General features: G+C 42.1%; 3 protein-coding genes across 36 annotated transcripts in view; 1 reads left to right on the forward strand and 2 right to left on the reverse strand.

Moving 5' to 3' along the window:
* Positions 1 to 754: 754 nt before the first annotated feature.
* LOC110976153 (transcription factor MafK-like) lies at positions 755 to 7140 on the reverse strand. Of its 3 annotated transcripts, XM_022229208.2 has the most exons (4): positions 6705 to 6928; positions 5228 to 5343; positions 4144 to 4629; positions 755 to 3866 (listed from the first exon to the last, which is right to left on the reverse strand). In XM_022229208.2, the coding sequence occupies exons 2-3, from the start codon at positions 5261 to 5263 to the stop codon at positions 4162 to 4164; spliced, it is 504 nt and encodes a 167-aa protein (XP_022084900.1). In that variant the 5' UTR covers positions 5264 to 5343; positions 6705 to 6928; the 3' UTR covers positions 755 to 3866; positions 4144 to 4161. The 3 variants fall into 3 exon arrangements, with proteins under 3 accessions (XP_022084900.1, XP_022084902.1, XP_022084898.1); XM_022229210.2 differs by lacking the exon at positions 6705 to 6928 and adding an exon at positions 6991 to 7140 and having other exon boundaries at positions 755 to 4629; XM_022229206.2 differs by having other exon boundaries at positions 755 to 4629.
* Positions 7125 to 27608, forward strand: LOC110976214 (85/88 kDa calcium-independent phospholipase A2-like). 2 transcript variants are annotated; one of them, XM_087138707.1, is made up of 14 exons: positions 7125 to 7250; positions 9834 to 10085; positions 10688 to 10903; positions 12566 to 12752; positions 15460 to 15644; positions 16017 to 16305; positions 16767 to 17052; positions 17429 to 17595; positions 17998 to 18094; positions 19267 to 19417; positions 20878 to 21017; positions 21725 to 21879; positions 24109 to 24270; positions 24983 to 27608. In XM_087138707.1, exons 2-14 carry the CDS (start codon positions 9859 to 9861, stop codon positions 25202 to 25204), a joined length of 2484 nt encoding a protein of 827 aa, XP_086994833.1. In that variant the 5' UTR covers positions 7125 to 7250; positions 9834 to 9858; the 3' UTR covers positions 25205 to 27608. The 2 variants fall into 2 exon arrangements, with proteins under 2 accessions (XP_086994833.1, XP_086994834.1); XM_087138708.1 differs by lacking the exon at positions 7125 to 7250 and adding an exon at positions 7265 to 7381.
* The window catches only part of LOC110976081 (uncharacterized), a 92706-nt gene continuing 90230 nt past the window's right edge, over positions 25520 to 27995 (reverse strand). For all 31 annotated transcript variants that reach the window (XM_087138671.1, XM_087138668.1, XM_087138685.1 and 28 more), the window contains one exon: positions 25520 to 27854. In XM_087138671.1, the coding sequence (XP_086994797.1) occupies positions 27679 to 27854 (176 nt within the window). In that variant the 3' untranslated portion in view covers positions 25520 to 27678. The remainder of the gene's footprint in view (positions 27855 to 27995) is intronic.

Here is a 27995-nt window from a genome sequence, read left to right on the forward strand (position 1 = left end):
TGCCTACATCCTTCAAAATCCTCCGATATTTCTTGAATATGTTCTGTGGAGGGGTGCCCACTGCCTACATCCTTCAAAATCCTCCGATATTTCTTGAATATGTTCTGTGGAGGGGTGCCCACTGCCTACATCCTTCAAAATCCTCTTCCAATTCCTCTCACTATGTTTAGGCAGTTTGAATTGTATCCCGGAGCAGTATGGAGGATCTCACGTATAATGTGAGTGTGAATTTAGGCATGGCTGAACATAAACACCACAAGGTCTAACCCACAACCTTGAGACAATGCATCCTTTGCAGTCAGCAATGCAATTTTGCCATGCAGCCTCAATCCTTCAAAATCCTCCAAAACCACCCAGAGGATTTGGAAGGATTGAGGGATGGTTAGGGTTAATATGGAATACATCATAAGTTCAAAGTTGCTTGAAAAGCAACTCGTTACGATCTTAGTGACTTAACTGCATGTATCAACAAAATGAAATATAACATTGGCAGCCCCCAAATCATGTAAATCAAATTATTGCTCCCCCCCCCAAAAAAATGGTAAAATGATACGTATCCATACAAAACCAAAGAAATCAGGACAACTTGGTTGCAATCAAATAACCCACACAGTATTTCTCCATTTTGTCCTTACTGTGAATGTATGGCAAAAAATATTCTAACTGATAAATATAGTTTTCCCTTATTAGTACTTCACTTTGAAAATTGACACTCCAAAAGCCAACAATAAAATAGAACAAAGGCAGACTAAAGTATCTTTTCTACTTTAATTTCTGATTCCTTCAATATATGGCATCTTATGATACAAATCCACTTCACATAAAGACATGTACATGTACACAAAAGTGCTTATAAAAGATGAGTTGGATTACAGACACTGACACAGCTGTCAAGTCAGCTGACCTCGTGGACACATATGAATGATCTTCCACTCTTAGAACCCATGAAAGTGATTTCTGTATAGAAGGTGGCAAATAGGTTGAGCGATTCCTCATCGACAGGTGTCTCACATCAAAGCTTCAGGAAGCTGATGGAAGCAAAATCTAGACAGTGGGTCAGTTCATTGCTAGACCAGGATGCTGAAATTAAATATATTGATAAAAACTCTTTGTAATGTACATGCATGGACTTCCTACAGCAGTGCTATCGTGACCAGTCACGTGACCAGTCACAGGACAAGTCACAAGACCAATCCAAGACCAATTAAAAACAACAAGACCAACCCCAAGTATCACAGGGTGAACAACAACAAAGCAACGCTTCTATTGCAGTTCATTTGAACAGCACGTGACTTGAGTTGAGATTTGAAGTCTTGTGATGGTCTTGTAGGGTCTTGATTACAACACACCGGCACACAGGAAAAATAGCCAGCAGTCACGGGAGTGGGTTAACAGTGCAACTTCAAGTACAGGAACATGTAAGCATGATCCTCTGTAACAAAGATGCTGATTTTTGATGAGATACTAGTACATTTATGCTTGAACACCTCAGAACTTAATGGTTTATCAGTTTGCTGCTGATGGGCTCTCTGCCCTGCCCCTCCCAAAACTTGACCTGGTGACGCCCACAATTATGGTTGTTGATTTTACCACGATTGTAAACAATAGTCAAGCAATGCACTATCCTCCATATATATTTACAGTTCCTCTGAGAATAAATTTGTATCTGACAATTCCTGAACATTTTAGACAAATGAAAACAATCTACATGTACATTACACACTAATGAGCTAAACCCTGCCCTCAAAAATAGCATGCAACCTTGACTATACATTCATTTTCTGTAGTAATACATGTATTCATCATGGAAAGTTACTGATGCAATAAGGGCCAAATGTCATGGCTATTACAGAAGAATTTTTACTTACTATGGCAAAATACATTATCAGATGTCTTCCTTTGCCCACACTGTTAAACTCAATTGAACAAGCTTCCAAAGTCTCATAGAGGCTTAAAATCCTTCAAAGTTTAAGCAAATATTACCTAATTTGTCTCCAATGTTAAAATCAGTAAGCTGTGCACTCCATCCACAAGCAGTGTATCCAATTATGTGCCTTTGCCTTCAACCATGACAGGTTGGTGCTTAACTTGGAAGCAATGGTCCGTGCTACTGGTTAGCGTACTTCACAGGTTAGCCTGGAATTCTGGTTGATGCCTATGGGTGCATTTTCCGTGGAACTGTACTGCTTAGCAAGGAGAATATTTCTCGGCCAAAATGGGTAGCCGGCTTACAAATTGTGGCATGTGTACTACTAATACCTGTGACTGGAGCCCTGGTAATTACTGCTTTGCACATAAAGCAAGATTTTCCACTAAGCAGCTCTGTGCATAGTGGTGCATCTCATTATTTGGGACTCTGTGCTAGCAGAGTGCCACACTATGTTCTTTGCTTGGGCTCTATGCACAGAATGGTTCTCAAAATCATAGAATTCTGTGCTTAAGAAAATTTGGCCCTGACCTGTCCTTTTGGGTGGTAACAAAGCATTCTAGATTGGAATGCGTCCTTATCCTGTTATGTCCCTGAATAAATAGGCTGTTCTCAAGTAGGACGGGAAGTGAATTATTTCCAGTGGAAAACGCTGCATTCCAAGGGGGACATTTTTAATGTGCTTTTTTAAGCACTCCCAATTGACACTTGGCATACATGTATATCCTTTCAGTGTGAAACAAAGTTCTTCCTGGGCTGGGACCCTAGAATTTGAGACCAATCAAATTACACCATTAATTGTGGTACTACAAATAATCTGTCAAATCAGCCGAAAATGCATGCACAAAGTTGGGGCAAATTTGCAAAAAGTTGCAAAAAAGCTGCTGCAAGTATTTCCGGATATACATGTAAAATTCACTTTGATTTGCATAAAGCATAAATTTGTCAGCATTCACCTTCCATTTAAAAAAGTCGGCGCACAGAGCTATGCGTATTTTAAGTTACATTTATAAATGTATGTATGTAAAATAGTTTAACCATTCCAATTGGTTAAAGACCCGCTACATGGCTGGTCTTAAAGGGCTAGCATTGGATGGCTGTCTGCCATCTTAAGCTTAATGTGCCATGTGTGCAGCAATCTTCATACATGTATTTTGTGACTTCTTACAGGAGGAAAATACCATAACATGGCTAAAGATATGTTTGAAAAAAACATGAAATAAACCGTTGAGGGAAATTATTGGCGGATCCCAAATTTTAAAACATGTTCTGACTTTGTGACTAAACAGGTATTTATTTTCATGAGCTGTTACACGCATAAATGTGTACTTGGACACTGACGGTGTCCCTTGCCTTCAACTTAGGTGTCATATCCTGAGCTGGTCTTTGATTATGCTTGCAAGCCATGCACATATTTATATGAATGATGGGGTGCATTTCTGTCACTTTAACATGCAAAACATCAAGTTCAAAACTTTTGTAAACAGCATTGGTTTTGACATTTGAGCTGCTCATATTGCATATACATCCTTGTAACTTGTTTCGTGACCACAATCTACAAAATGCTTGCAGTTGTTAATGGATATGCTAACGTAATGGAAATAAATAAAACAAATTCCCTTGACCATAAAACATGCCATTATGTTTTTTTGCCATGCATTTTGAATAAGTGCAGTATGCTATTAACGTTTTTAAGATGCAACTGTTCCACAACAGTCATATAATATTTCCATGTATACAAGAAGGCCTTTGCCTGTGTACACAATTTATCTTACAAAACCCACCTGGTTTAGTATTAATCTCTACATGAAAGAATTCGTGATGTGACCAAAAGTTGTTTACTTGCCACTGTGAGTTGTTCATTTTCCCAGCTGGGCAGCTGTTTCATTCCTTATCCCAGAAGCCAGCTCACGTTCAAAATTTGTGTGTTCAAAGTTGCCTGAATTGAAAAACAGGGCATCCAAGTTGTTGGAATTTTATGCCTAACAAGAAGAGGGTTTAGATATAATTCCTGAACGGAGCATTAACCTGGAAACATATTGGATCCCTCCCATAATGCACTTAGCTCCGAATGAAATGTTCTGAGTTTTAAAATGCTCCAAATGCTTCCTCATTACTTTTCCAAAATAATGAGAAATACTCTTGTAAAGATACCTACATTGTACAGTATAAATATGCCCACATGGATATAATGTTACGTCAGGCCAGTATGGTACCTTGACTTCTCTTGAGGGCTAATGCTCAGTTTTGGTTTTGGAGGTGGAAGGCTGGCTCGTCTGGGCCACTGGTGATGGGCTCTCCATCTGGCTGGAGCTGGGAGTGCTCGTTGCAGCTGTGACGGGCAGGCTGGTCACTACCTTCACCTGCAGGCTGGCCTTCTCAGCAAACTTTAGCAAGGACTGGTACTTGGACTGGACCTCCTCCAGCTTTTGCCGCTGGAGCTGGTTCTGGTGGCTCAGCGCTCGCACCTCGTCGTGCAGCCGCGTCTGCTCCTCCTCTAGCGTCTCCTTCTGTGTCACACGCTTCTCCCGGCAGTTGGCCGCGTAGCCCCGGTTCTTTAGGGTCCGTCGCCGCTGCTTCAGCAGGACCACCTGCTCCTTGCTCAGACCGCGCAGCCGCCGGTTCAGCTCCCGAACCGAAAATGTCACCAGGTCGTAATCATTGATGATGGCGTCTTGGGGATCCACAGGCTCCTGCTTCACCTAGACAGCAGAAAAGAACAAAAAAACAATAGAATGAAACTCACAGTGCAACCTCAAATGTTAGGTTACCTTTTGCCAAAATGATTAGAACTTCGAAAAGAGATTTCTCTACAAACCACTGACTTGTTACTCAAAGGGCCTGTTTGTTTCACACACATCTGGATCTCGATCGGTGATCCCAAAGCTGGTTCGCTCTATCCATTAGGCTGGCTGGTGTCAGTGAACCAGCGTCAGATCACTGATTGCGATCCCGAATCAACAGGCCTATATATGGCCAAATGGAAAATGGTACTTTGGTAACTGACAATATATCCTGGTGAAATAAAATTGGTTGTAAAGATAATAACCCTGTCTCTCTGACTGACTGACTGACCTACTGTAGGAATACCTGAATTAGAATGGAAACCTTTTAGTATTATACACACTTCTCTTAACCCTGGTCAGAATGCTAAATTTATCAAGATGCCTGAATAAATGCATTGGAACTCACAGAGTCATCATCAACGAGGATGGTTAAAAGCATTCATCTAATTTTTGAAAGGATAAGGGGAAAAAATATAAAAAAAGCAATGTTATTGATTACTGGACTCCATTTTACCTTGATAACATTGGTAGGTCCTGCCTTCCTCACCATGATGACCTCTGCCCTTAATTTTCACCACACCACAGCAGAGAAGTGTGTTTGTCTGCCCTTCCTGCTCTAGAAGTAGAGACCTATAGAGTAAATAATTCAAAAATTTGATACATAGAGTTGAGAACCAGCAGGTCTGAAAATTTATGTAAAGAATCTTGGGACTTGACTAAAGAGGGAAATTATGGAATACAGCATGAAGAGTGGATTGCCCTAATGCAGTTCAATGTGATGTTTTCCCCAAATTTCCTCATGCAGCATTGCCGAACCTCTGTCTCATAACAAATTAAAAATGCTGTTGAAACTTTGAGAACAATTACGGTGTCGTGAACTTTAGTTTGAAATTAAAAATGGCGGCATCCGGAAATTGGGCACAAATTCAGCTGCCTGTTCTGTAATGTCATGCACTTGGACAAATCTTAGAAAATCCTTATTTCTTTGAACATGCCAATGCTGTCAAATTCTGATTAATCATTACTATGAGATTTGAAGCTTTTCATGGTAAGGGTGGCAATAATATCCTCTTGTAATTATGTTTGTTTCTGAAAATAAACCTCCACTCATACACATGTACCCAACTACAAGTTTCTAAGAAAATTGCACTCTTATTTTTGGGCATATTATGATTGTTATAAAAGAGTGCATTGTGCACTTTCCAAAAAAAATTATCATTGCAACTTTGAAGTGGGTAAGTAAATTCAAGATTCATGAGTGGGAATGCTGAGGGCAACAACATTTCACTTACAGTAACATCTTAGGTAAAACTAAAGTATTGGTTATTGCTCATGCAAATCTACTGGAAGCAAAATATCAGTTTGTCATGTTTGGGCTGCACCGCATTAGGGTAGGCCCACTTCAACAATATTAAAGCAGTGATTCCCTGATTGCTGATCACTGTCAACTGTCAAAACAAACAGGGCAAAACAAAACACAAAATCATGATAAGCTTTTGCTTCTGCCGTTGATGTGTCTGCCAGGTATCCTTCATGCACCACCCACCCTGTGTATTTATCATATTTGCTAGTGCACAATTGTTGTGATGAATGGAAACATATAAAAGCATCAATGTCCATTAGCTGTGATATTCATTATGGGAAAGAGTTCCATATTATATGCGGACACTGCTTGACACCCCGGGCATAAACCCTTTGAGACTGGTCTGAAAAAACATGTCTAAGCGTTTTCTAACTGTCTAAAGTAAATGACTTGGTATTTTCCCTCTTAAAATTGAACTTTTCTGGAAAAGTTTTTGCTTTCTAGGTTACTGTCATGACCAGTTGACTGTAGGGAATAATTACTGGCGTCCGTATACTTTGTATATGGAACTCTTTCCAGCGCGAGTTATGGTATATTGTCACTGCCTACTTCCCCCAGAACGTCAGTGTTCGTGGACCACTGGGAACGCGGCGGCCGTCGAACATGTCGAACGCAACAGCTTGCCTACCTTTTGTTGCGCCGCTTTTCGCGAAAAAATAACCGTGCGGTGTGTTGGAACTTCACTACCCATACACCAACGGAACGTCAAACTCTTTCAGTGACTCAACTCCAAAGTGTGTATAGGCCTATGAGCTCTTGGGCGTAAAACAATTTTTAAAAATAACACTTTGATCAAAATTAGTTTTGGCGTACGGTACACCAACACGTATAATATACATGTAAATGGCGTGTATATATACTTATCATGGTATTTTAATACAATTTCGATCTCAAGGTATGGACCCACCACTTACGCATAACTATGTTGCTGTAATGGCCTCGGGGTACAAGGGTGACTCATTCGCTTCTGCAACTTCTGGTACCTGTCTAATTCGTTATGAAATGGAAAATTAGATGGGTGGACTTGAGGTACCAGGTGACTCTGTGGGAAATTTCATTACAGCACAAGCATGCACCGCGCGCTTGCCGCCGTCTAGTCGTCTAGTCTGCTGGTGCTGTGCCAGACATGCAGAGCCTGCCCACTACGCGGTGGAACTTTCTGTTGTTTGGAAAGGTTGTTCTTTTCCCTTTAAATGACAAAGCATTTTTGTGTTTATTATCCAGACAGCTTGAGTCACCGTGAGGAAAACTGCAGTGTCAGCAAATTTGATCATTTCCGGATTGTCTTGTCGAGCTGTTGACAGTGTTGGTGCATCTTTTCCTTCCTCCGGCGCGGCATCATGGGTGTTACCCCGGCTGTGCATGCCCCGACACTGCCCGTGCCACCAACATGACCGACAGTATTCACTAGCAATTCTATATTACACGCCCTGCTGTAGCTGGGTTTGTCCAACTATCAAGACTATAGTCAGCAACTTTCTTCTAAAAATGTCCCAACCATGCCAGCCTCCAAGATTTGCTGCTCACAACCAACAGAATTTATCCGGAATGTCACATTTCGCTCAGTCATTACACATACCTGACATCGAAATGTAATATAGTACTGGCATGAGTTAGGCCTACCAGCAGAAATGAAATTATCCTGGCACATGCTATGGCACTGCACTCTGTGCTAGTAGCTGGGCTGACCCAACTGTAATGTTATTGATTTAGCAGTGTTCAGTGCAATCTTGAATCTACTCCCTCCTGAGTTGACTATCCTATCATGTCTATGAATGGATGTCATTCAAATGCAAATCTACTCTGAAGAGAGTACAAACAATTTATGCAAGATCAAGAGTCAAGATTGCACTGAACAGCATGGGACTAGCCCATTCCAACTATAGTTGGGACAGACTCTACAGTTGGGCGTAGTAGGCACTTGTAGTAGTACCAGTGCAGTGACAGTGTCTTTTTTAAATCTCATTCTCACATCAAGCACTGACTTGTTGAAGTGACTGAACACTCTTTTCAAAGCTCAATTAAAAACGAACACGAACGAAGTGTATGTTTTGCCTGCATGTATCTGTTTTTCAAATGTCACCTTGGAACCAGTAGTATGGTGAAATTGTTGGGCACAATCAGTCGATGTGAGTGAACTCAAATAAATTGCAGGATACTTTCACTTTCTTTTTTTTGTGATTCATGGCTCTCATTTAATAAAGGGGATAAAGTGAAAATTGTAGTGCGTCTCACGTCGAGGATCAACATGGACGCAGATGCAGATTTTTCAGAATGAATTTTTATGGTTATGGCCTATTGTAAATTTATAAGTTCTAAAAATGGACTAGTTTATGATCCAATGTGCACTGCTATGTGTACATCAAAACAATATCGGGCCAATTTCACTCCTTCACTGACTAGGTGCTCCTAAGTTTTCACGAGATAAAGATAGGAATTTGACATTTCACCTGCCAAGTGTGAGATCGCATGCGGTAATTTGAAAAAAATGTTGCAGGGCCTAAGAGAAACTCGGAAAGAACTCTTACACAGATTCAGCTTGACACCCTGTGTACAAGCACGGAGGACGAAAAGTGGCCATCTGCTTTTCTTCTATCAGAAAAGTAGAAAGGCAGATTTTACGTCTTTGTAACACGCAATTTTTGACGTTTTTACTTTTCTGCTACCTCAAAAGCAGAATGACCATTTTAGTGTAATGCATTTTTCCACTTTTTTGCTCCCACAATAGTAGTTTTACCTCTCCTCTTTTTGATGGCGGCCGAAAAGTGGCCATCTGCTTTTTACCTGTCAAACAAGCAGGAAAGTGGATTGAACGTTTTGATGACAACCGTGAATTCAACTTTTCTGCTTTTGTGATACCGGAGAAGCAGATTTTACATAGGTGGCCCAAAGTGGCCCTCTGCTTTTCAGTCCTCAATGGACAGTGAATGGGGTCATAAACCTGTAGGTTACGACCGTTTCCGTTCTGGGGGAATGAGGACGTATAGAAACCTATACTTAACCGTGTTTTCTGCGGACCAATCCCATATGGCAGTATCAGTGTCCCTGTGAAACCAGCATCTCAAAGGAAATACACTTTTTTACAGCTATCATCCAATAGACACAAAAGCTTGCTCGCGCCAAGGAAAATATTTGAATCTTTCATTATAAAGATTGGGTGGTTGTAATTATTAATTTGTACGTCTTCAATCCCCAAGAATTTAGGAAATGGTCATAACCTGAGGTTCACAACCCCATCATGACCCTTGGAAGGCAGAAAAGCAGGTGGCCACTTTTCAGCTGCCTGTGTAAAATCTGCTTCTCTGGTATCAAAAAAGTAGAATTCACTGTTGTCAAAACATATGATCCTCATTTCTGCCTGTTCGAAAGGAGAAAAGCAAATGGCTGCTTTTCGGCCGCCAGCTGACGAAGAAAAAGTAAAATCTGGTTTTTTTGAAGCAGAAAAATGCATAACCTAACAATGTTGGTTCTGCTTTTTTGAGGTGGCAGAAAAGTAGAAAGGTCGAAATTGCATGTTACCAGAACATCAAATCTGCTGTTCTACCATTCTGATTGCAGAAAAGCAGATGGCTACTTTTTGTCCTCCATAGGAAAAGAATGAAAATACTGATGGCTGAGCCTCTACATATTTCATGGGCATCATAAATAAATTGCACTGGCTTTTTTGGGTAAGAAAATCTGAAGTTTTTACTGGTTCTAAGCAATGTGTTTACAAATCTTTAACCCATGGCTTACATGTTCTTTGTTTTTGCTGCAGGGTAAATGAGCAAGACAACATCACAATGTCATTCTTCAGAGAATTCAATCAGATGGTGAGCAATGTGCTGAGTAACATTCCCAGCACTGACGCCTACGCCCGCACCGTCCGCCAAGTAGATCACCCGGCCCAGAAGTACATGGATTGGCCGGTCATCACTACCTTAGACAGTATGCAGTTGCTACACGATGTTAGAGGAAGGAAATATGAGTGTCTCTTGCACTTGCAGGGTGCCAGAGTGAAATCGTTCAGGTAGGAGTTTAGTGAGCCTGATGGATGATTTTACAGTTTTTGTAGAATTTATTACAGACAGACTTCTTAACAGACCCCAAGTAGAATGAGATTACTGATGAAAAGAGTGGAGGAGTTACTGCCGAGTGGTTTGGGTTTGGGACTCGACTTCAGAGGATCAGGGGTTGGAGTCCAGCTGTCGGCTGTGGATTGTAGCCTTGGGCAGGCAGTTCCATCCCCAACTTGCTTCAGTCCACCCCGGAGTAGAAATGGATGCTGGCAGCGACCTGCGATGGACTTGCATCCTGACCAAGGGGAATAGACATATTCTTAGTCACTTCACATTGTTAAAAACGAGAGATAAGTTCCGGCTGGATGAGTCGTATAGGATCTCGCCAGACTTTACCCTACAAATAAAGCATTTTACATTACATTTTTTAATTTCAAATTGTGGAATAAACAACGGCAGAATATGCCATATTTCTGGATGAATCAGGAGGCTGCACTGTAAATTCAAGGTTAATTGTTTTAATCTATGTTAATGTAGCACAGGTACTCTTAGTGAAAATCTAAGTGTTTGCTTCAGTGAAGTAGATATTTCTGCTATTTTATACATTCTTCAGCATGTTCAGACTCAGCGAAGGGGACCAGACCATCGCTGAGTTCAGCAAGCTTCACCAGACACTGTATCCCTTCTGGAGGGGCAGTGCCGACTGGCTCAATGCAGAGATCTTGCAGAAGATCACCAACAGTGCCCGCTCCAATCCCACTTGGTCCTATGCGCACCACGCCGTGGCAGCCAAGTTTGAGAAGTGCCTATCCACACCGGAAATCAGAGAGTAAGATTTGTGAGCATGATACAGTTTTATGCAACAATTTCATGATTCAGTGATGCACATTTATGCACTTACAACTAGAGCCCGGGACTGTCAATCTTGAGAGCTTGTTAACCTTGGCCGAAATTTCAGTTTTCTTACCATTGTTAGCAAGTTACACCCATGAACCAGGATACGTTGGCCCAGTTTTCCTGCTGAAGTTGGCACAAATTTGGGGTGCACATGTAAAGCCAATGTAGTAAAGGGGGCTAATTAGGCCTAAGCTGGGCAGGTACAGTGGACATTAAACGACAAAAGTTATCATTTCCGTGCAAGTTTCCACAAACTGTTGGAGTCTATTTATAGCCTGTTTATCTTATCCCTGGAATTTTGGCTTCTTTAGACAGTATGTCACATGGTTTAAAGATGCAGGTTTTGGTTTATTTAATATGCTTGTGGAGTATTGTAGTCCAGTGGCTGTGATGTTTAACTCTCTGTGAGGGTTTGTGGGTTTGATCCCGACAAGTTCCATGATGCTTCTGTTCCTTTGCTTCATTCCACTCCTGATTATAATGGGTACCTGATCAAGCTGTGCTGGTCTCTAGCTGCTGCAGGAAACTGATCCCATGGCCCAGTGAGCTGGGATAAATGTGAAGCACTCTGAGACTACATCACAGTTTTGCTCATGAATATGCAAACTCACATAAGCGCAAAAGCAAAAAGGGTTTTAAACATACATGTACATGTTGACAGAAATAGCAAACCAAAATTGAATGTAAGGTTAATTGAAACAATTGAAACGTAAAGTTGTAATCTCAAAGATTTTAGTAAAATAGTTCTATTTCTGTGTCTTTTATAGAAAATATTGTAACGTGCTCGACGCGGCCTAAGGTTTCACTGGATTAGGTACGGTGAAGATTGTAGACATACAGGACAGGACAGAGATGGCACATATAACTGAAGAAATAATTACCAACACACAATTCTACGGGTTTGAATGATTTATTGCGTCTCTGTTTCTTGGGAACTTACAACTTTCTCAGCCAATTTGGGGGCGGCGTTGTAGGTTGGACACAGACGTGAGAGCAGTCTTGCTTCGTCAAGAGCCAGCCAGAGAGTGTTTTACACAGCTTATTTCGCGCCGCACCACGACCAGTTCGCGCGCCAGTTGCATGGCAACCCACGGTAAACAAGGGGTGATCACGCGCGCAGCGCATGTTCCAGCCGTGCTCGCTACAATATTTATATTTCCCTTCAGCATTAGTTACTTCTTGAGGTTTGGTACAAGGTTTGCTTCCGGTGATCTTACAAAGAAGTGGACAAAGTATAAAAACTTGAATATAATCTGTCTTTAAAATTACAAGCATCAGAACCACACATGTAGTATCAAATGTTAGAGAAGAAGAAACGTCTCATTTGAGTGGTGTGCCAATTAGATGGAATTCAGTTGAGTGTGTTGTAGGGGCCAGAAAACCTGTTTTGTGTTAAAATCATGGACATTTGGTATCCATTTTTTGCATCTTGTTTTAATATGGTAAATATGATTATTATTGTAACTGTTTGTCATATAGTCAGAGAAAGGTCCTTTGTTTTTTTGGCAAAAGGTTCTTATGGTGGATTCAGCTGTCTGGAAAAAAATTGATTTCTGATAACAAAGTTTTCTTGTAAATGTGTGTTTGACTTCAGGCACATCAACAGTCAGGCCTGCGATGGGAAGAGAACACCTGCCCATCTTGCTGTAAAGTGGAACAACCCAAGTATGCTGAAAGCTCTAATCCTCAGTGGGGCAGAGTTGAACATCCCAGATGCTGAGGGCGAGAATGTATTCCACTATGCTGCCAGATTGCTGGGGGACGTCGCACCAATTCTGCAGGTTTGTTTTAATCATGTCCATGCAGCTCTATCCATACTTCACCGTAGTCTGAAATAAGCCTTTTGCGAGTTAAATTTGAATAAACCCGGTGCACTGAGTTTAATATCAGACTGCCCGTAAACATAACAATTTGAATTTTCCAGACTACGGGCACCGTTGCTATACCACATGATTTTGGGCAAACTTTTGCATAGCAACCATTCTCTCTGCAATATACTGGTTCCTTTGTGCTATTCTTATCTATTGAAAATAGTGTATTTGTGCAAAGCGTCTCCTATGTAACCAGTGTTGTATTTTGAGTCCGTCACAAGTCCCTGTAAGTCCCTGTAAATCCGTCAAGTCATTCAGTCTTAAGCCAATTCACAAGTTATTCAAATGAACTGCAATAAAAGCATTCTTTTGTCATTGTTCATGAAGCGCAAACTTGCCCTGAACCACAAGGTATAGCAACAAGTTTCTTATCTTTAGTATGAAGAATTCAAATTGTTATGCTCACGTAAATTCAAAGAACGCTTTGTGCCAGGTTTATTCAAGTTTAACTCACAAAAGGTTTGTTGAAGACTCATTCCACAGTGGCACTTAGTCCATCATCATTGAGCACTAGGCTTTCTCCTATCATCATTGAGCACTAGGCTTTCTCCCATCATCATTTAGCACTAGACTTTCTCCCATTATCATTGAGCACTAGGCTTTCTCCTATCATCATTGAGCACTAGACTTTCTCCTATCATCATTGAGCACTAGGCTTTCTCCCATCATCATTGAGCACTAGACTTTCTCCCATCATCATTGAGCACTAGACTTTCTCCTATCAGCATTGAGCACTAGACTTTCTCCCATCATCATTTAGCACTAGACTTTCTCCCATCATCATTTAGCACTAGACTTTCTCCCATCATCATTTAGCACTAGACTTTCTCCCATCATCATTTAGCACTAGACTTTCTCCCATCATCATTTAGCACTAGACTTTCTCCCATCATCATTGAGCACTAGACTTTCTCCTATCATCATTTAGCACTAGACTTTCTCCCATCATCATTTAGCACTAGACTTTCTCCCATCATCATTTAGCACTAGACTTTCTCCCATCATCATTTAGCACTAGACTTTCTCCTTTCAGCATTGAGCACTAGACTTTCTCCCATCATCATTGAGCACTAGACTTTCTCCCATCATCATTTAGCACTAGGCTTTCTCCTATCATCATTGAGCACTAGACTTTCTCCCATCATCATTTAGCACTAGGCTTTCTCCTATCATCATTTAGCACTAGGCTTTCTCCTATCATCATTGAGCACTAGACTTTCTCCCATCATCATTTAGCACTAGGCTTTCTCCTATCATCATTTAGCACTAGGCTTTCTCCTATCATCATTGAGCACTAGGCTTTCTCCCATCATCATTGAGCACTAGACTTTCTCCTATCATCATTGAGCACTAGGCTTTCTCCCATCATCATTGAGCACTAGACTTTCTCCTATCATCATTGAGCACTAGGCTTTCTCCCATCATCATTGAGCACTAGGCTTTCTCCCATCATCATTGAGCACTAGACTTTCTCCCATCATCATTGCGCACTAGGCTTTCTCCTATCAGCATTGAGCACTAGACTTTCTCCTATCATCATTGAGCACTAGACTTTCTCCTATCATCATTGAGCACTAGACTTTCTCCTATCATCATTTAGCACTAGGCTTTCTCCTATCATCATTTAGCACTAGGCTTGCATTAAACTCAGAGGTTGATTTCTGGTACAATGGAACGCGGCTATACCGAATACCATTATACCTAACATTCGGCTGTATCGAAAATCGTCCTTGCTCCCATTAATTTGTGCACAGGACCTACCGAATGCTTATCAGTTGCCGTTTGTAATTCCCGAACGTCAACATGATAAACAGTCGGTGTTTTTTTATGTCGGAAAGTGACTAGGGGCCATTATGCCCCCAAAGATTAGAAGGGAAAGCCTCTAGTTGTCAACGGTATTAAATAGACACTGGTTTTGCAAACTCCACATGATCGGGTGCGGAAGAAAACGGCACACACGCGCACTGTTGCATTGCACTAACAATAGTCTACAGAGAGCGACGCTGATACACAAATTAACCGAGGTTCGCCACAGCATGCATCGTAGATCGATCGTGAGTGGTAGTTTCACGACTTTTAGGATAAACTTGATATCAATTTTTTGACTCAAGTTTAAATAAAAAACAAAAATAATTAACAGATACATTTCTAGAAACCTTAAACTTGAATGCAACGGCAAAACATCACGAAAACAGTGAACCAAGGTATCACAAGAGGGTGCACTTCAGTTAGACAAGAGAGGGCGCTATTCAACATGGCAATGAAACATCCGGCAGTTAAATTCGCTATAACGAATGACTGCAGTACTGAACCTTTAGCGTGGACCCCGTCTCGTTCGTTATAGTGGCGTTCCACTGTAATCATAATAGAGGAAACTCAGTTAATTTTGTCAACATTTATAAGTAAGTGAGGAAACAGACTTGCTTGTAAGACAACCAGTTTCCCATGTTATTCAATGTTTAAAAAAATTGGTTTATGTTTGTTACCTAGCTCACTGAATGTACAAAGTGATATCTGTTATCCTAGCCTGCAGGTTTTAACGATGCAAGTAATATTCATTTTTTGTGGTGGGAAAAAATTATACGGTGACTGCATTCCTTATGTTGTAAAACTGCAGCTTTTGGCAGAAGATGTCAGCGCCATCAACGGGTGCAACATCCATGGTTTGACAGCCCTGCAGATAGCATGTCAGCAGGCTCACCTGGACACCGCTGCAGGGCTGGTGGCTCTAGGTGCATCAGTCAATGTGACAGACTCGGTTGGCTATCCCGTACACTATGCCTTCAAACATCAGCACAGCAGGTCAGTCAATCCAAAAACTCAAGGGGCGTTTTCCCTTGAAAACCCTAAAATCCCCCCAAATCTGTGACTGATCCAGGACCTAGTATGTTGTACATGTGAATAGTGGTTTGCATATGAATGCCACAAAGTGCACCGGACCAATTTTCATCTGAATGTTACAAAATCTGCATTGTCATCATGTAGGTCCAGTGACGGATCTGATACTTTTCTTTTTTTGTCACTGTCGGGGGGGGGACTTGGTGTCAAGACAAATACCCAAGACAAATGCCATTGTGTGGTAAAGTGCTCATCTTTATTCACAGACTAAATCCAGAAGAAGTAGAGGTTTTTTGTACGATTCGTGATGAAATTAATTTTTTGTGCCTGTGTCAGGGCCGCTGAGGCTTTTCTACAAGCCCCCGACATGCAGCCTGACATGATGCTGTGTGTGAAATACGGAGGCTCTGCATTACATTATGCCAAATCCCCGGTGTTCATCAAGCTGGTGATCGAGAGACGGGGGACCTTTGACGTCAACTTGAGGAGCAAGACTGGTCACACTCCTCTTCAGGTCATGGTTCAGCATCAGAGGCTTGGATGCGTGGTGTCACTGCTATGTGCTGGGGCGGATGTTAATGCCTCCCTGCCTGAAGGAGACACTCCATTGCATCAAGCTGTCCGGGTAGGAGCAATGATTCAGAGGATGCATAAAAGACGAAGTAATTGGCTTGATATGAGGTGTCGTAGATGAGGGTCACTCAAACGGTTGAGTTTTATAAAAACAAAATTTCCCGTCCTCCAACCCTGCAAACTTTCATGCTATGTTCTTATTCCAATAAAGAGAATGCTGGCCTTAGGTGAATTCCGTTGAGTACAGTAGATTCGTTAATTCAAAATCCACCTGGTGAATAATGAAAGTTCTTGGTATAACTTGCTTTTATAACTCTGTTGGAACAAGTCCATGATAGATGCAAAGGATTTGATAAGGATTTCTGGATGTAGAAATTCACCAGTTACGATTAAAGAATAATTCCCGATTTCAAATGCATGACTAATGCATTACTTACATGTATAATTCATATTTGTGAAATACTCATTGGTTAAATGTCTTTAATTCAGTTCTACGTGTTTTCTGCTTTGCAGACGAACGACCTAGACATGGTGTATGCACTGATTGTATTTGGGGCTGACGTCAATGCAGTGAACAGAAAGGGGGAATCCCCACGCCACGTAGCCGCCACCCTGCTGTTGTCTTCCCTGGGGGGCATTGTGGGCTCCTCCAATAACGTCATCAGTGCACTGCACCTGGTAGGGGCACGGCGGTGTCCGGCGGGTATGAAAGGGTGCAGCGCTGGGTGCAAGGCGGATGGGACGTATGATGGTAACCCACCCACATCCATTGAGGTTGCCCAGTCAGAGGGCAATAAAGGTGTGTGTGGCTTATCCTGTAAAATTGGAGTCACGTTTACCCTTTTAAAGGTAACACAGCTGGACGTGCGCATATCGTTTTCACTGCCTAGATACGTAGTGAAGTTGGCTAACGATGCACTCCAATTTGCTCATGAAGGAGGAGACATCATATATGTGGTGGCGTGATATTGGCACACACATTCTTAAACTTGACATGCGAGCATATTCGTTAAGTTAGGGCGTACTATTAGTCAAAAGAGACATGTAATGGCGTGCGTTTCACTTGTCCATGGGCATGACACCTCTGCAGTAATGACTTCTAACTCTGCAAGACAACTTATTCGGAAGTTTGTCACTTTCATATAATTTTGCTTAAACATGCTGTTTTTACACAGCTTATGATGATTTCTTGAATGTGTGCATCGGCATGATGGCTACCAGGCAGAAGGTTTCCATGACAACCGATGAGATAGATAGCAGTGCATCCCCAAGACACAGTGACAATGTTCTGAGCTTAGACGGTGGAGGAATAAGAGGCCTCATATTGACACAGATATTGATAGTAAGTTGGAGCACCTTAAAGACGTGTTTAATTCTAATTTAGGGGATGCAAAAATATGATAAAGGTTATGGGCCAGAAGGCTTAGTCTCATGATTGATGTCGGGAAAAGTAGGAAACGGTTAAGAGAAATATTATGCAAATAGGTGATTCCATGGGTAACACATCGACACCCACTGGAAAGGATTTTCACAGGGAATCCTGTTCTATGATACCGGGGTAGTAAGTTTAACTTCAAGCGCTGTTTCTTCATTGGACTTTTTCTGAAACTTGGACTTTGCAAGGATCATGGTAACAAACTAACACCTATGAAGCCTTCCTTTTTTGAGTGTAATGTTGAATAAAACACCCTGAAGTTGGCAAATTATTTTAGAGCTGTCTTTTTTCCATCTGCACCGTTTGCAGGCCGTCGAGGAAGCTGCCGGTATGCCTATTGCAGAAATGTTTGATTGGATCGCTGGCACAAGCACTGGGGGTATTCTAGCCCTGGCTTTGGCAGTCGGTAGGTGCCCCTATTCTAGCCCTGGCTTTGGCAGTCCGTAGGTGCCCCTATTCTAACTCTGGCTTTGGCAGTCGGTAGGTGCCCCTATTCTAGCCCTGGCTTTGGCAGTCGGTAGGTGCCCCTATTCTAACTCTGGCTTTGGCAGTCGGTAGGTGCCCCCATTCTAGCCCTGGCTTTGGCAGTCGGTAGGTGCCCCTATTCTAACTCTGGCTTTGGCAGTCGGTAGGTGCCCCTATTCTAGCCCTGGCTTTGGCAGTCGGTAGGTGCCCCCATTCTAGCCCTGGCTTTTGGCAGTCGGTAGGTGCCCCCATTCTAGCCCTGGCTTTGGCAGTCGGTAGGTGCCCCCATTCTAGCCCTGGCTTTGGCAGTCGGTAGGTGCCCCCATTCTAGCCCTGGCTTTGGCAGTTGTAGGTGCCCCTATTCTAGCCCTGGCTTTTGGCAGTCGTAGGTGCCCCCATTCTAGCCCTGGCTTTGGCAGTTGTAGGTGCCCCCATTCTAGCCCTGGCTTTGGCAGTCGGTAGGTGCCCCCATTCTAGCCCTGGCTTTTGGCAGTCGTAGGTGCCCCCATTCTAGCCCTGGCTTTGGCAGTCGGTAGGTGCCCCCATTCTAGCCCTGGCTTTGGCAGTTGTAGGTGCCCCTATTCTAGCCCTGGCTTTTGGCAGTCGTAGGTGCCCCCATTCTAGCCCTGGCTTTGGCAGTCGGTAGGTGCCCCTATTCTAGCCCTGGCTTTGGCAGTCGGTAAGTGCCCCTCATTTTTCTACCTAGCACCTCCTGTCCTTAAATGGAGTTTTCAGGCACGCAACTTTTCCTTGGATCTGCTAATTCCTTGTTTTTCACTTCAACCCGTGCCATTGAAAATTTAAAAACACTGTATAAAGTCTTGTAAGGATTGGAATTTCCTTGTTTATAGTTAAAGTTGCATGCCTGAGTTTTCATCTGCTTTATGCATTTGATGTTTGGTTGTGGGTATTGTGACTGGTCTTAATACGTTCTCTTTCTCGTCCAGTTTTTCTTGAGTGCTTGCTTTTTGTTGTGTGTGTTTGGTTTCATTGAAAACATGCCAATTTGAGGCTATACAACAGTAAGCACATGCAAACGTTTCTCCAGCAAAGTTAATGCCACAGGACAGGTCATAAAATTCCTGATATGTTGCTGATATTGGTTGTGGTTAGGCTATTCTGTGAAGGAGGCACGCAGTCTCTACTTTGGCCTGAAGAACGACGTATTCATCGGGTCACGGCCTTACCCCTCGGAGCCCTTGGAGAACTTCCTCAAGCACATATTTGGAGCGGACACCAAAATGGATTCTATCACCAAACACAAGTAAAGAGACACAGAGACTTGCTTGTCTTGTCCACAGAGCTGTCATTAAAGACCTTTTTCTATGATTATTCATTCAGTATCATTCATTCGAAAGGGACATCATAAAATTACGAGGTAAAATTAAAAGAAGACACAAAAAATCTGAATGCGCTTGCAATAAGGGAAAAACCACTTAAAAGGCAGGATGGGGAGAGATTAACAAACATAAATTGACGAAACAGAATTATACCAACAAAATACGTGGGTTAGGAAAAGCAACATTAGGGAGTGTTTCATAATTGTTGAAGGCGGTATTTACTGCGGTACTGCTGGTTTTTTTAGCAGCACCACACTAGTTACCCAAAAGGGCTTAATGCTGGTACCCCAAAAAAACGGCAGTACTGCAGTAAATACTGCCTTCTGTAATTCTGAAATGTTCCCTTACACTTGAGTACTATTACCAGCAGGTATGCTTTCATGTACATATTTTAGCAGGAACAAACATGTAGAGGAAAATCAATGAACAAAGCAAAATTACAGTGCACATTCCTTGATATTTGTTTATAAATTGCAGATCTCTGGCTGCGGCTCACCACAGGAGCTTGCATATGGCACTAAGCCTCAGCTATAGCCAAAACTACTGTTAGCTCTAGTCTGGCACTTGTTTACTTGTAGTCAGTGCCATCACGAAAGCCTGCAATCTTGGTTTAACCACTTTGCGCCGGGCCCATATATCCACGTTGATTCTGCTGGGCCGCATGACTTTTCATTTTTTTATGTTTTCCTAATTCTTTAAAAATTTGTCACTTCATTTACTGGACGTTTACACCTACACGAATGACTTTCTGGCAGCTACTCTAATCTGACAGACAACATTTATTGACGCCGGGGTATTTCAACCAGGCCTGCCGCCTTGTAAAAAAAGCCCAGATTGTGTGGTGTTACATAATTTTCTTTGGTTCCCGAAACTGGCACAGTACTGCCAACGTCTTTTCAATAGGGGCAGATTAGCGTGCCGCGGTATTGTATCGCTCATCACTGGAGCGCTTTTGTCCCCGGTGGTAATCCGTTCACGCTGAATGCCACAAACAGTGTTATAACCTTTAAAAACAATGACAGATTTCCTCCACTATTGACAACTGAAAAAATTTTGGCAATTCCCATCAGCGCAGTCTTTTGTTCCGAGTACTGTCTTTTGTTACAAGGCCCAGATCTTTTGCTCCGGCTTCGTGTGTAAAGCCTGTGTCCCCAAAACTGGGTACCTCGGTATGAAGTGGTTAATACATGCTGTTCACTGCTATACTTGATATTTGAACCTTGCGATTCAACCAGCCCCATTACATTAGTTCAAAAAGTAGTCATCAAGAATTACCCAACTGATAAAATAGTATACTAACGTGAAGTATGTTGCTTGCATGTGCATGTAAGATACCCATTACTTGTACGCTGAAATAGTCTGATACTTGTACCTTTTTCTGCAGGGTTTTGGTGATGACTACCCTTGGGGACCGCACACCACCCCCTCTTCACATTTTCCGCAACTATAGACCGCCAGCTAGCTCATCCTCGGCACATGTTGTCTACAATGAAGACAGCTTCGTCTCGCCGCCTGTGTATCACGGTGAGACTCTAGTAGTCCCATTCTTGTAGGAAATATAGGCCAAGATGGCTGTTCTCCCTGCTAGACCATTCCGTTTGTGGGATATCGATTTTTGGTGACAAATTGAAGGTGACAGATGCAGTGAAAAGTTAATGAAGCATTTCTCATACTTGTCTGAAAATGCTTCATCATCAGATTTTCTCTTTGTGCCTCAAAATCTCACATAGTTTAGTGCTAAGTTGAGAAAAAGAGTTTGCGGTTGCACCATGCAAGGATGTCTCTCTTTATGGAGTGTGCGGTTCTGAAAAGAAACCTGAGGGCACTCAACGTTTCAGAGAAGATGCGCTGTCTGTTGTCAGGGGATGGTTGAATGCAATAAACTGAGCTGAATGCAACAAACGGCAAGGCAGCTGAAATAAGAGCCCTGCGGAATGGACCAGAATGTAGCAGTGGATTTTCTGGAGGTGTTTCTTTGTGTTAACATTGGAATCCCTAGACTGTAGACTCAGGCTGAGAAGGCTGAATGTTGTAGAAATGGAGAAGATATTGAAATGTTTTCTTTTTTTATTGCTGAGTCAAAATGGTTGGAAACCTGTCACAGGCAACATTGATATGTGCCAAGAAATTCCCAAAGGCAATGTTACTCGGGTCGTCTTTGTTGTTAGGTGTAGTTTATTGAATATTTGCTTATTTCTTTGTGTTAAAATTTTCTCGATTTGCGTTATCAGATCAACTGATTTGGAAAGCTGCTCGAGGCAGCGGTGCAGCCCCAACCTACTTCCAACCCATGGGCTGTTTCCTGGACGGCGGATTGATCGCAAACAATCCCACCCTGGATGTGTTGACCGAGCTGCAAGAGTACTACATGGACAGGCAAATGAAGGTATGCATTTGGCTCGATCCTAGCATGGACGGAGGTTTCAAGGTGTCATAATCATTGCATTTCAATCGTTTTTGTCGAGTTGATGGGCAGTGTAGTGGGCCCCTACTGGCTCCATAGGAAAGTGAGACATCATAAGTACGTTGGCCTGCTGACCCCTTCTCACCGGGAAGCGGTAAGAGCCGCTGTAAAAATTGAGATCCCTCAGCCTGCTTTTTAGCTATTATTCTCGGCCCATGCTCGAGCGAACACGGTGAAAGAAGGCAGACCCTGGCTCTTGTATATATGGTGATTGGCCTTTGTGTGTTGCCAAGAAATGGAAAGGCCGATTTTGCATCATAATCACCAGCTTCACAATAGTCCCCACTTTGAAAAGAGGCAACAGGAATGTGGAAGCTTGAGTAGAGCCGCATGCCACCGAAAAATGAGCCTTTTCACTGTGTAAATCAAAGCGTGCAGAGCACGCAGAGCCACAAACCGAGAATTTGCGGTTTGGCAGGTGGCCTTCGTGCTCAAGCGAGGCTGGAATTCTCGGAGTCAGCTTTCAGAAAAAAGTCCAGGGGTTAAATGTGCATATATGCAAGCTTGGTGTGCAGGTGTTGACTGAATGCTGCACAAGTTATGAGGTTTCAAAATTCTATTACATTCTCCATTCAGGAACAGTATGGTATTGACCTATTGCAGTAGAATCACATCAACGAAGCTTGTGAGTGGTGATATTAACCACTTGCCTCCGGGGTGCCTGGTACCAGAGATGTTGGCTTTATATGTACAGCTGGGGTGCCCAAAATTGGACAAAACAGCTGGGCTTTGTAAGACCGTATTCTGAACTAAAGACCAAGCTGTTAGGAATTGCCATCATTTTTCAGTTGTCATTAGCGGAGGTAATCCATCATTGTTTTGAAACAGTGTACCACTGTTTGCGGCATTCGGGAGATGTGGATTATCTGCGGGGACAAAAGTACTCGAGCACTCCAGCGATGAGCGACACAGTATCGCTGCACGCTGGCTGCATTTGAAAAGACACCACTGCCATTCAGCAAAGCACTGGGCCAATTTTGGGAACAAAGGAAATAACCCAACACTGCACAATCTGGGCTTTTTTTACTGGGCGGCAGACCTGGCTGCAATACTTGGGTGTCGAGGGAGGTTGCCTGTCAGATTAGAGTAGGCACCAGACGGTCATTTCTTTGGTTGTAAACATCCAGTAAGGGAAGTTATGAATTGTCGGAGAATTTTGAAAATGGAAAATCTTGAAAATCGCCCTTCAACACATCCCGCATATACAAATTTCACCCAGCAGGAAGTGGTTTAACCACTTCCTGCCAGGACAGTTATCAATGCTGATGATGCTGGGCTGGGATATTTATCATTTTTTTCTGGTTTCAAAATTCTTTAAAAATTTCTGTCTTCATTTACTGGACACTTACAAACACGTGAAGGACTGTCTGGTGTCCACTCTCGCCTGACAGACAATATCTATTGATGCCTGAGTATTTCAGCCAGGCCTGCAGCCTTGTAAAAAGAGCCCAGATTGTGCGTTGTTATATAACTTTCTTTTGTTCACGATCCTGGCTCAGTGCGCTGCTGACGTCGTTTCAATAGGGGCCAGATTAGCATGCAGTTGTGCTGTGTGGCTCACCGCTGCGGTGGTGGAGTGCTTTTGTTCCCTGTGGTAATCCACTCACTCTAAATGCCTCAAACCGTGGTATACTGTTTCAAAACAAGGCTGGATTATCTCCACTTTTCAGAGTGAAAAAATGTCGGTAATGCCCAGCAGCGTGGTCTTTTGTTCCAAGTACGGTCTTTTGTTACAAGGCCCTGTTCCCCTTGTCCGAGTTCGGAGACCCCGACCACGAATATAAAGCATACATGTCCGGATCCGGAATCCCCGGCAGGAGGTGGGTAAGGACCACTTGATTCTATTTGTCCCATGCATGTGTACAGGTACATGCACAAAAGAGCATTTTATGCCCAAGCCTTACAGTTCCATTACATGCTGCGTTATGTTTTTTTTATGTTAGCTTTGGAACAAATGGGTTTTGTGAAAGAAATATTTCAATTTACAAATAATGCAAAATGGACGCATGAAAATGCAAAAACTTTTAACTTGGGCATAATTGTTGACTGAAGAAGAAATTTCTCAGAATCCTCCAAATTTTGCATGATTTCTCAGTTACATGTATCCTGCCGATAGGATAAAAATCACTGTGTCCATCTTTAATTTCACAGGGTGAATCAAAACGTGAGGTTGGAGTCGTAGTCTCTGTGGGAACTGGTTGTGTTCCAATCAAGCCCATGCGAAGTATGCACATCGTCAAGCCGTCCGGTGTGCTGGGCATGGTAAACGCCGCCCGAGCTGCAGCAAATCTCGGGGAAATATTCATTGATCTGGTGAGTGGAACGTCTTGGTTTGATGTCCTAATTGTTGGATATTTGTCCAGCTTTGATTGATTGCTACAAGTGCTCAGTACCCGGGTCATAAGTGTGACGCCATGCCCACTGCACGTAGGGGTACATTGGACCATGGAAACAGAAATTAACACACAACTTGAGTGTTCCTCCAACGGGAGCTTGAAAATCATTTACGAACCGGAGAGACTGGAGATGCAAGTTCATGGGTATAGTAGGAAGTTTCTTAGAATGAAAATTTGGTTGAGCCGAAGTTTATGCCATGCATGTTACTCTTTCGCAGAACACATGAAAAGTGCCCAGCTTTAGTAATACGCTCATCTATCAACAGAATGGGACAAAAAGAGCACTAGGAACAGTTTGTGAGCTGTAACTTGTCAAACACAGAACCATGGTGATTTATATGGAACCTCACATGCTGTGTTCAGGTTTCTGAATGTTTTTCAGTGTTTTGGGGATGACAGCTTAAATCTAAGATAGAAGCTAGGGTAGCTGGATCCATTTCTTTCGTGTAAAGTTTAGGAACGTTTGCAAGTGTTGATTTACTGTTGGCATCGTGCAAGTCTGCAGAACTGGCTTTATATGTCAGTGTGAAATGTTCCTGCAGAGGTTGTGAGAATTTGTCAGTTAGTTCATCACTCACTCAAAAATGGCCCTCTGAATTCTAAACTAACATCGGTGCCATTCTTTGTAGGTAACCGATGCACGAGGGCGCACTTTGGACCGCGCCCGCTCCTGGTGCAACACGATTGGCGCCCCATTCTACCGCTTCAGCCCCCCGCTGAGCGCCGACATCCCTCTGGATGAGAACAAGGACAAGACACTCCTCAAGATGCTGTGGGAGACACAGGTCTACCTGCATCGGAGGAAGGCTAAACTGGAACAGCTTGGGGAACTTCTCAAGTCCATGCATTGACATCGGCAGGTTGGTTTCGTAGGCTGTGCACCTTAATGCATGGAGGTTAAGGGGAGTTTAACTGTCTGCGTTCACCGTGCCCAGCGTCAGGCTTTGTGTTCTGTAGTGTTTTTGACGACAGCAATTTTATGTTAGATTTTGTGCAATAGCAGAGATAAATCCTATTAGTTAAAAATAGCTCAGTAGAAAGGGTTTTTGGTTTTTAAATGTTCCCCTCCTAACAGTTATATGTGTGATACTTCGTTTCCTTTTTTGTTGTTGTCGTCATAGTTGAAATAACTTTATCAAATACTTCGCATGGTGGCACACCAGCCATTGACAGATCACTTTGGTGTAAAATATTTATTAACCTGAAATTCATAAAACAGTAAACTGAAATAACAATTTCTGAATACGTGATGTAGCTGTGATAAGATACTTAAGAAAACCAAATACAATTAATTATGTACAATTTAAGTTTTAACATTCATGCAGACTGACTTACCGTTGCTTCATACCTGATCTTTTTATGCTTTACTTTCCAAATTACAAAATCCGATGATCCTTAATCTTAAATTGCAGTGGTCCTTGAGGCATTTAAAAAAAAATCTAATACATTCAATCTAAACTAATGAAATATCTACTAATATTCATTAGTATATAATGAATATTAGTAAGTATTAGTATTAGATCCAAATACTTGTTAGTATATATATATGAGCATACTATACTTACATATACTAACGAGTATTTGGATCTGATAGAATTATGCAGACTGTGAAATTCATCCCCTATATCTGCCAACCCAACACTGTAAAAACTGTGAGAGGCTGACCTGTCAGTGGTCCTGTGGCCATTAGAATCACCCCCCCCAAGAGAAATCATGATTACAGCACTCGCAGCAGATCATGCAGGGTAGGTGTCAAAATGTCCTTCAAGTAATTTCTTTACCAACGAATACTAAAAGCCTGTTACTGCTCCAACATTGTGAAGCTAGGATGTAGGAGTTTTCACACATATCTACGTCAACAAAACAGAGGTGATAGCAACTTGTTTATGTTAACCTGTGCAGGGCCCTTTACTGTCAAAATAGTAGAAAGGTTTTCCCGAGAACTGTTTGAAAATCACAAACCCAGGAGAATGTACTTAAGAAGAGTGGGCAACAGTTGTCCAGCACTGCATCGCTCTTGTCCTTAGAACATCAAATATATTCTCAACAATTTTCATACTTTATATAAATCATTTTCACAGTCTCCTGGCCGTAAGAGTTTTGGACAATTTGTAGAGATTTCCATTGTAACGATGGTGAAATCTTTGACAATTCCTGCAGAGTTTCTCCATGCATTTCATGTTTCAAACACCCATCACTCTGGCCGAAATAGCTTTGGTATTCGTACCCACACTGATTCCATAAAAAAAAATAGGCGATGGGTTCTTAAAGAGTCTGGTTGCGCAGTGCATGCAATTGTAAAAGAGAGAAAAGATTAATCAGACCAGCTGAATTAAAATGAGGCAATGAAATGTAAAACTAGCCAAGACAAGAGCTACGAGTTTTTGATACATGCATATCCCTAACCCCTTAGGGACCCATTGAAATCCTGCTTAACCTCGTTGGGTTCAGCATGGTTAGGGTTAGAAAAGTAAATTCTATGCAAAGTGGGCATAAGGCACAATTCATGTGGTATCCCCTGCTTCATAATCTTCTTTTAGTTTAGGAAATGCTGTGCAAGTAAAACACTATTTGATTTCCTGTTTACATTTATAACCCTGTTTGTGTATAATTTGGTAATGGACAGTGTCAGATTTGGAATCTTTCTGACGGTTGGTAGTAAAGAGAAATGGCCGGAAGCAGTGTTGTGTAGAGAGGACCATAAGACCAGTCACAAGACCAGACATAAGGCCAGTCACAAAATCAGTCATGTGCAAGTAACAAGAGTGAACAATGACAAAGGAATGCTGTAGTTGCTATTCATTCAGGGTTATTCAGCTTGTGAATTGAATTCACACTAGACATCACATCTTAGTCTTGTGGGGTCTCGACTGAAACACTCGTTTGGCAAATTAAATGTTCTACATGTGGACTATACTGTAAAAACATTAAGTACATTAAATAAAAACGATACCCTTGACTTGTTTAAAAAATGAATGCATATTATACACAAATAGTAAGATATTCTTGGAATACAAGATTGTGCTTTAACAAAATAATAGTACTTTTGGTAATATTTCAATTTCTGAACTGTAAAATATATTTACCACTAGAAACCTACAAAGTTTTTCTTCCCGAAAAAAAATGGCAATTTCACTGTCCTGACTTTACAATATAAAAGATTGGAACTAACAAATAATAAAGGATGATGTTCAAATCAAGCTGTGATAAATTTACAGAAAATAAAGGGAAGTACAAGAAAAGGGCTGGTACAAAGGTCGTGTGTCATATGATTAATTAATTAATAATTGTTGCGGTGATATATACTGCCAAGAGAAACAAGCACTCACGCCTTCCCAAACTTGGGCTCCAGCTGGCTTTGACTCCGCCCCCAGATGCAGCAGAGGAGCACCAGGAAGACAATGATGAGAAAGCCCAGGCCAGCCATGATTGCAATCCACATGGGATCCACCAGGAGGTTGCTGGTAGAGGGACTGGCTGTCGAACCCAAAGCGCCTGGTGCTGAAACAGAAGAAATGGAACACTTTAACAGTGTGTACTCAACCCCCCCCAAAAAAAATTGTGGAAGCAAAAAGATGATGTCCATTTAATCCCTTCTCGGCGGGAATTTCTTTCCGAAAGCCGACTCCAAGAATTCCTGCC

This window comes from Acanthaster planci, linkage group LG07, assembly GCF_054643075.1.
Source record: "Acanthaster planci isolate LZ-2023a linkage group LG07, COTS_SCS, whole genome shotgun sequence".
Taxonomy (NCBI): Eukaryota; Metazoa; Echinodermata; class Asteroidea; order Valvatida; family Acanthasteridae; genus Acanthaster; species Acanthaster planci.

Coding starts and splice junctions, on each gene's coding strand:
- LOC110976153 (XM_022229210.2), bottom strand. CDS start 5,263: ATGGTGAGGAAGGCAGGACCTACCAATGTTATCAAG. Junction 4,630..5,227: donor GACCTACCAATGTTATCAAG/GTAAAATGGAGT, acceptor TCTGCTGTCTAG/GTGAAGCAGGAGCCTGTGGA.
- LOC110976214 (XM_087138707.1), top strand. CDS start 9,859: ATGTCATTCTTCAGAGAATTCAATCAGATGGTGAGCAATGTGCTGAGT. Junction 15,645..16,016: donor TTCAAACATCAGCACAGCAG/GTCAGTCAATCC, acceptor TGCCTGTGTCAG/GGCCGCTGAGGCTTTTCTAC. Junction 16,306..16,766: donor CATTGCATCAAGCTGTCCGG/GTAGGAGCAATG, acceptor TCTGCTTTGCAG/ACGAACGACCTAGACATGGT.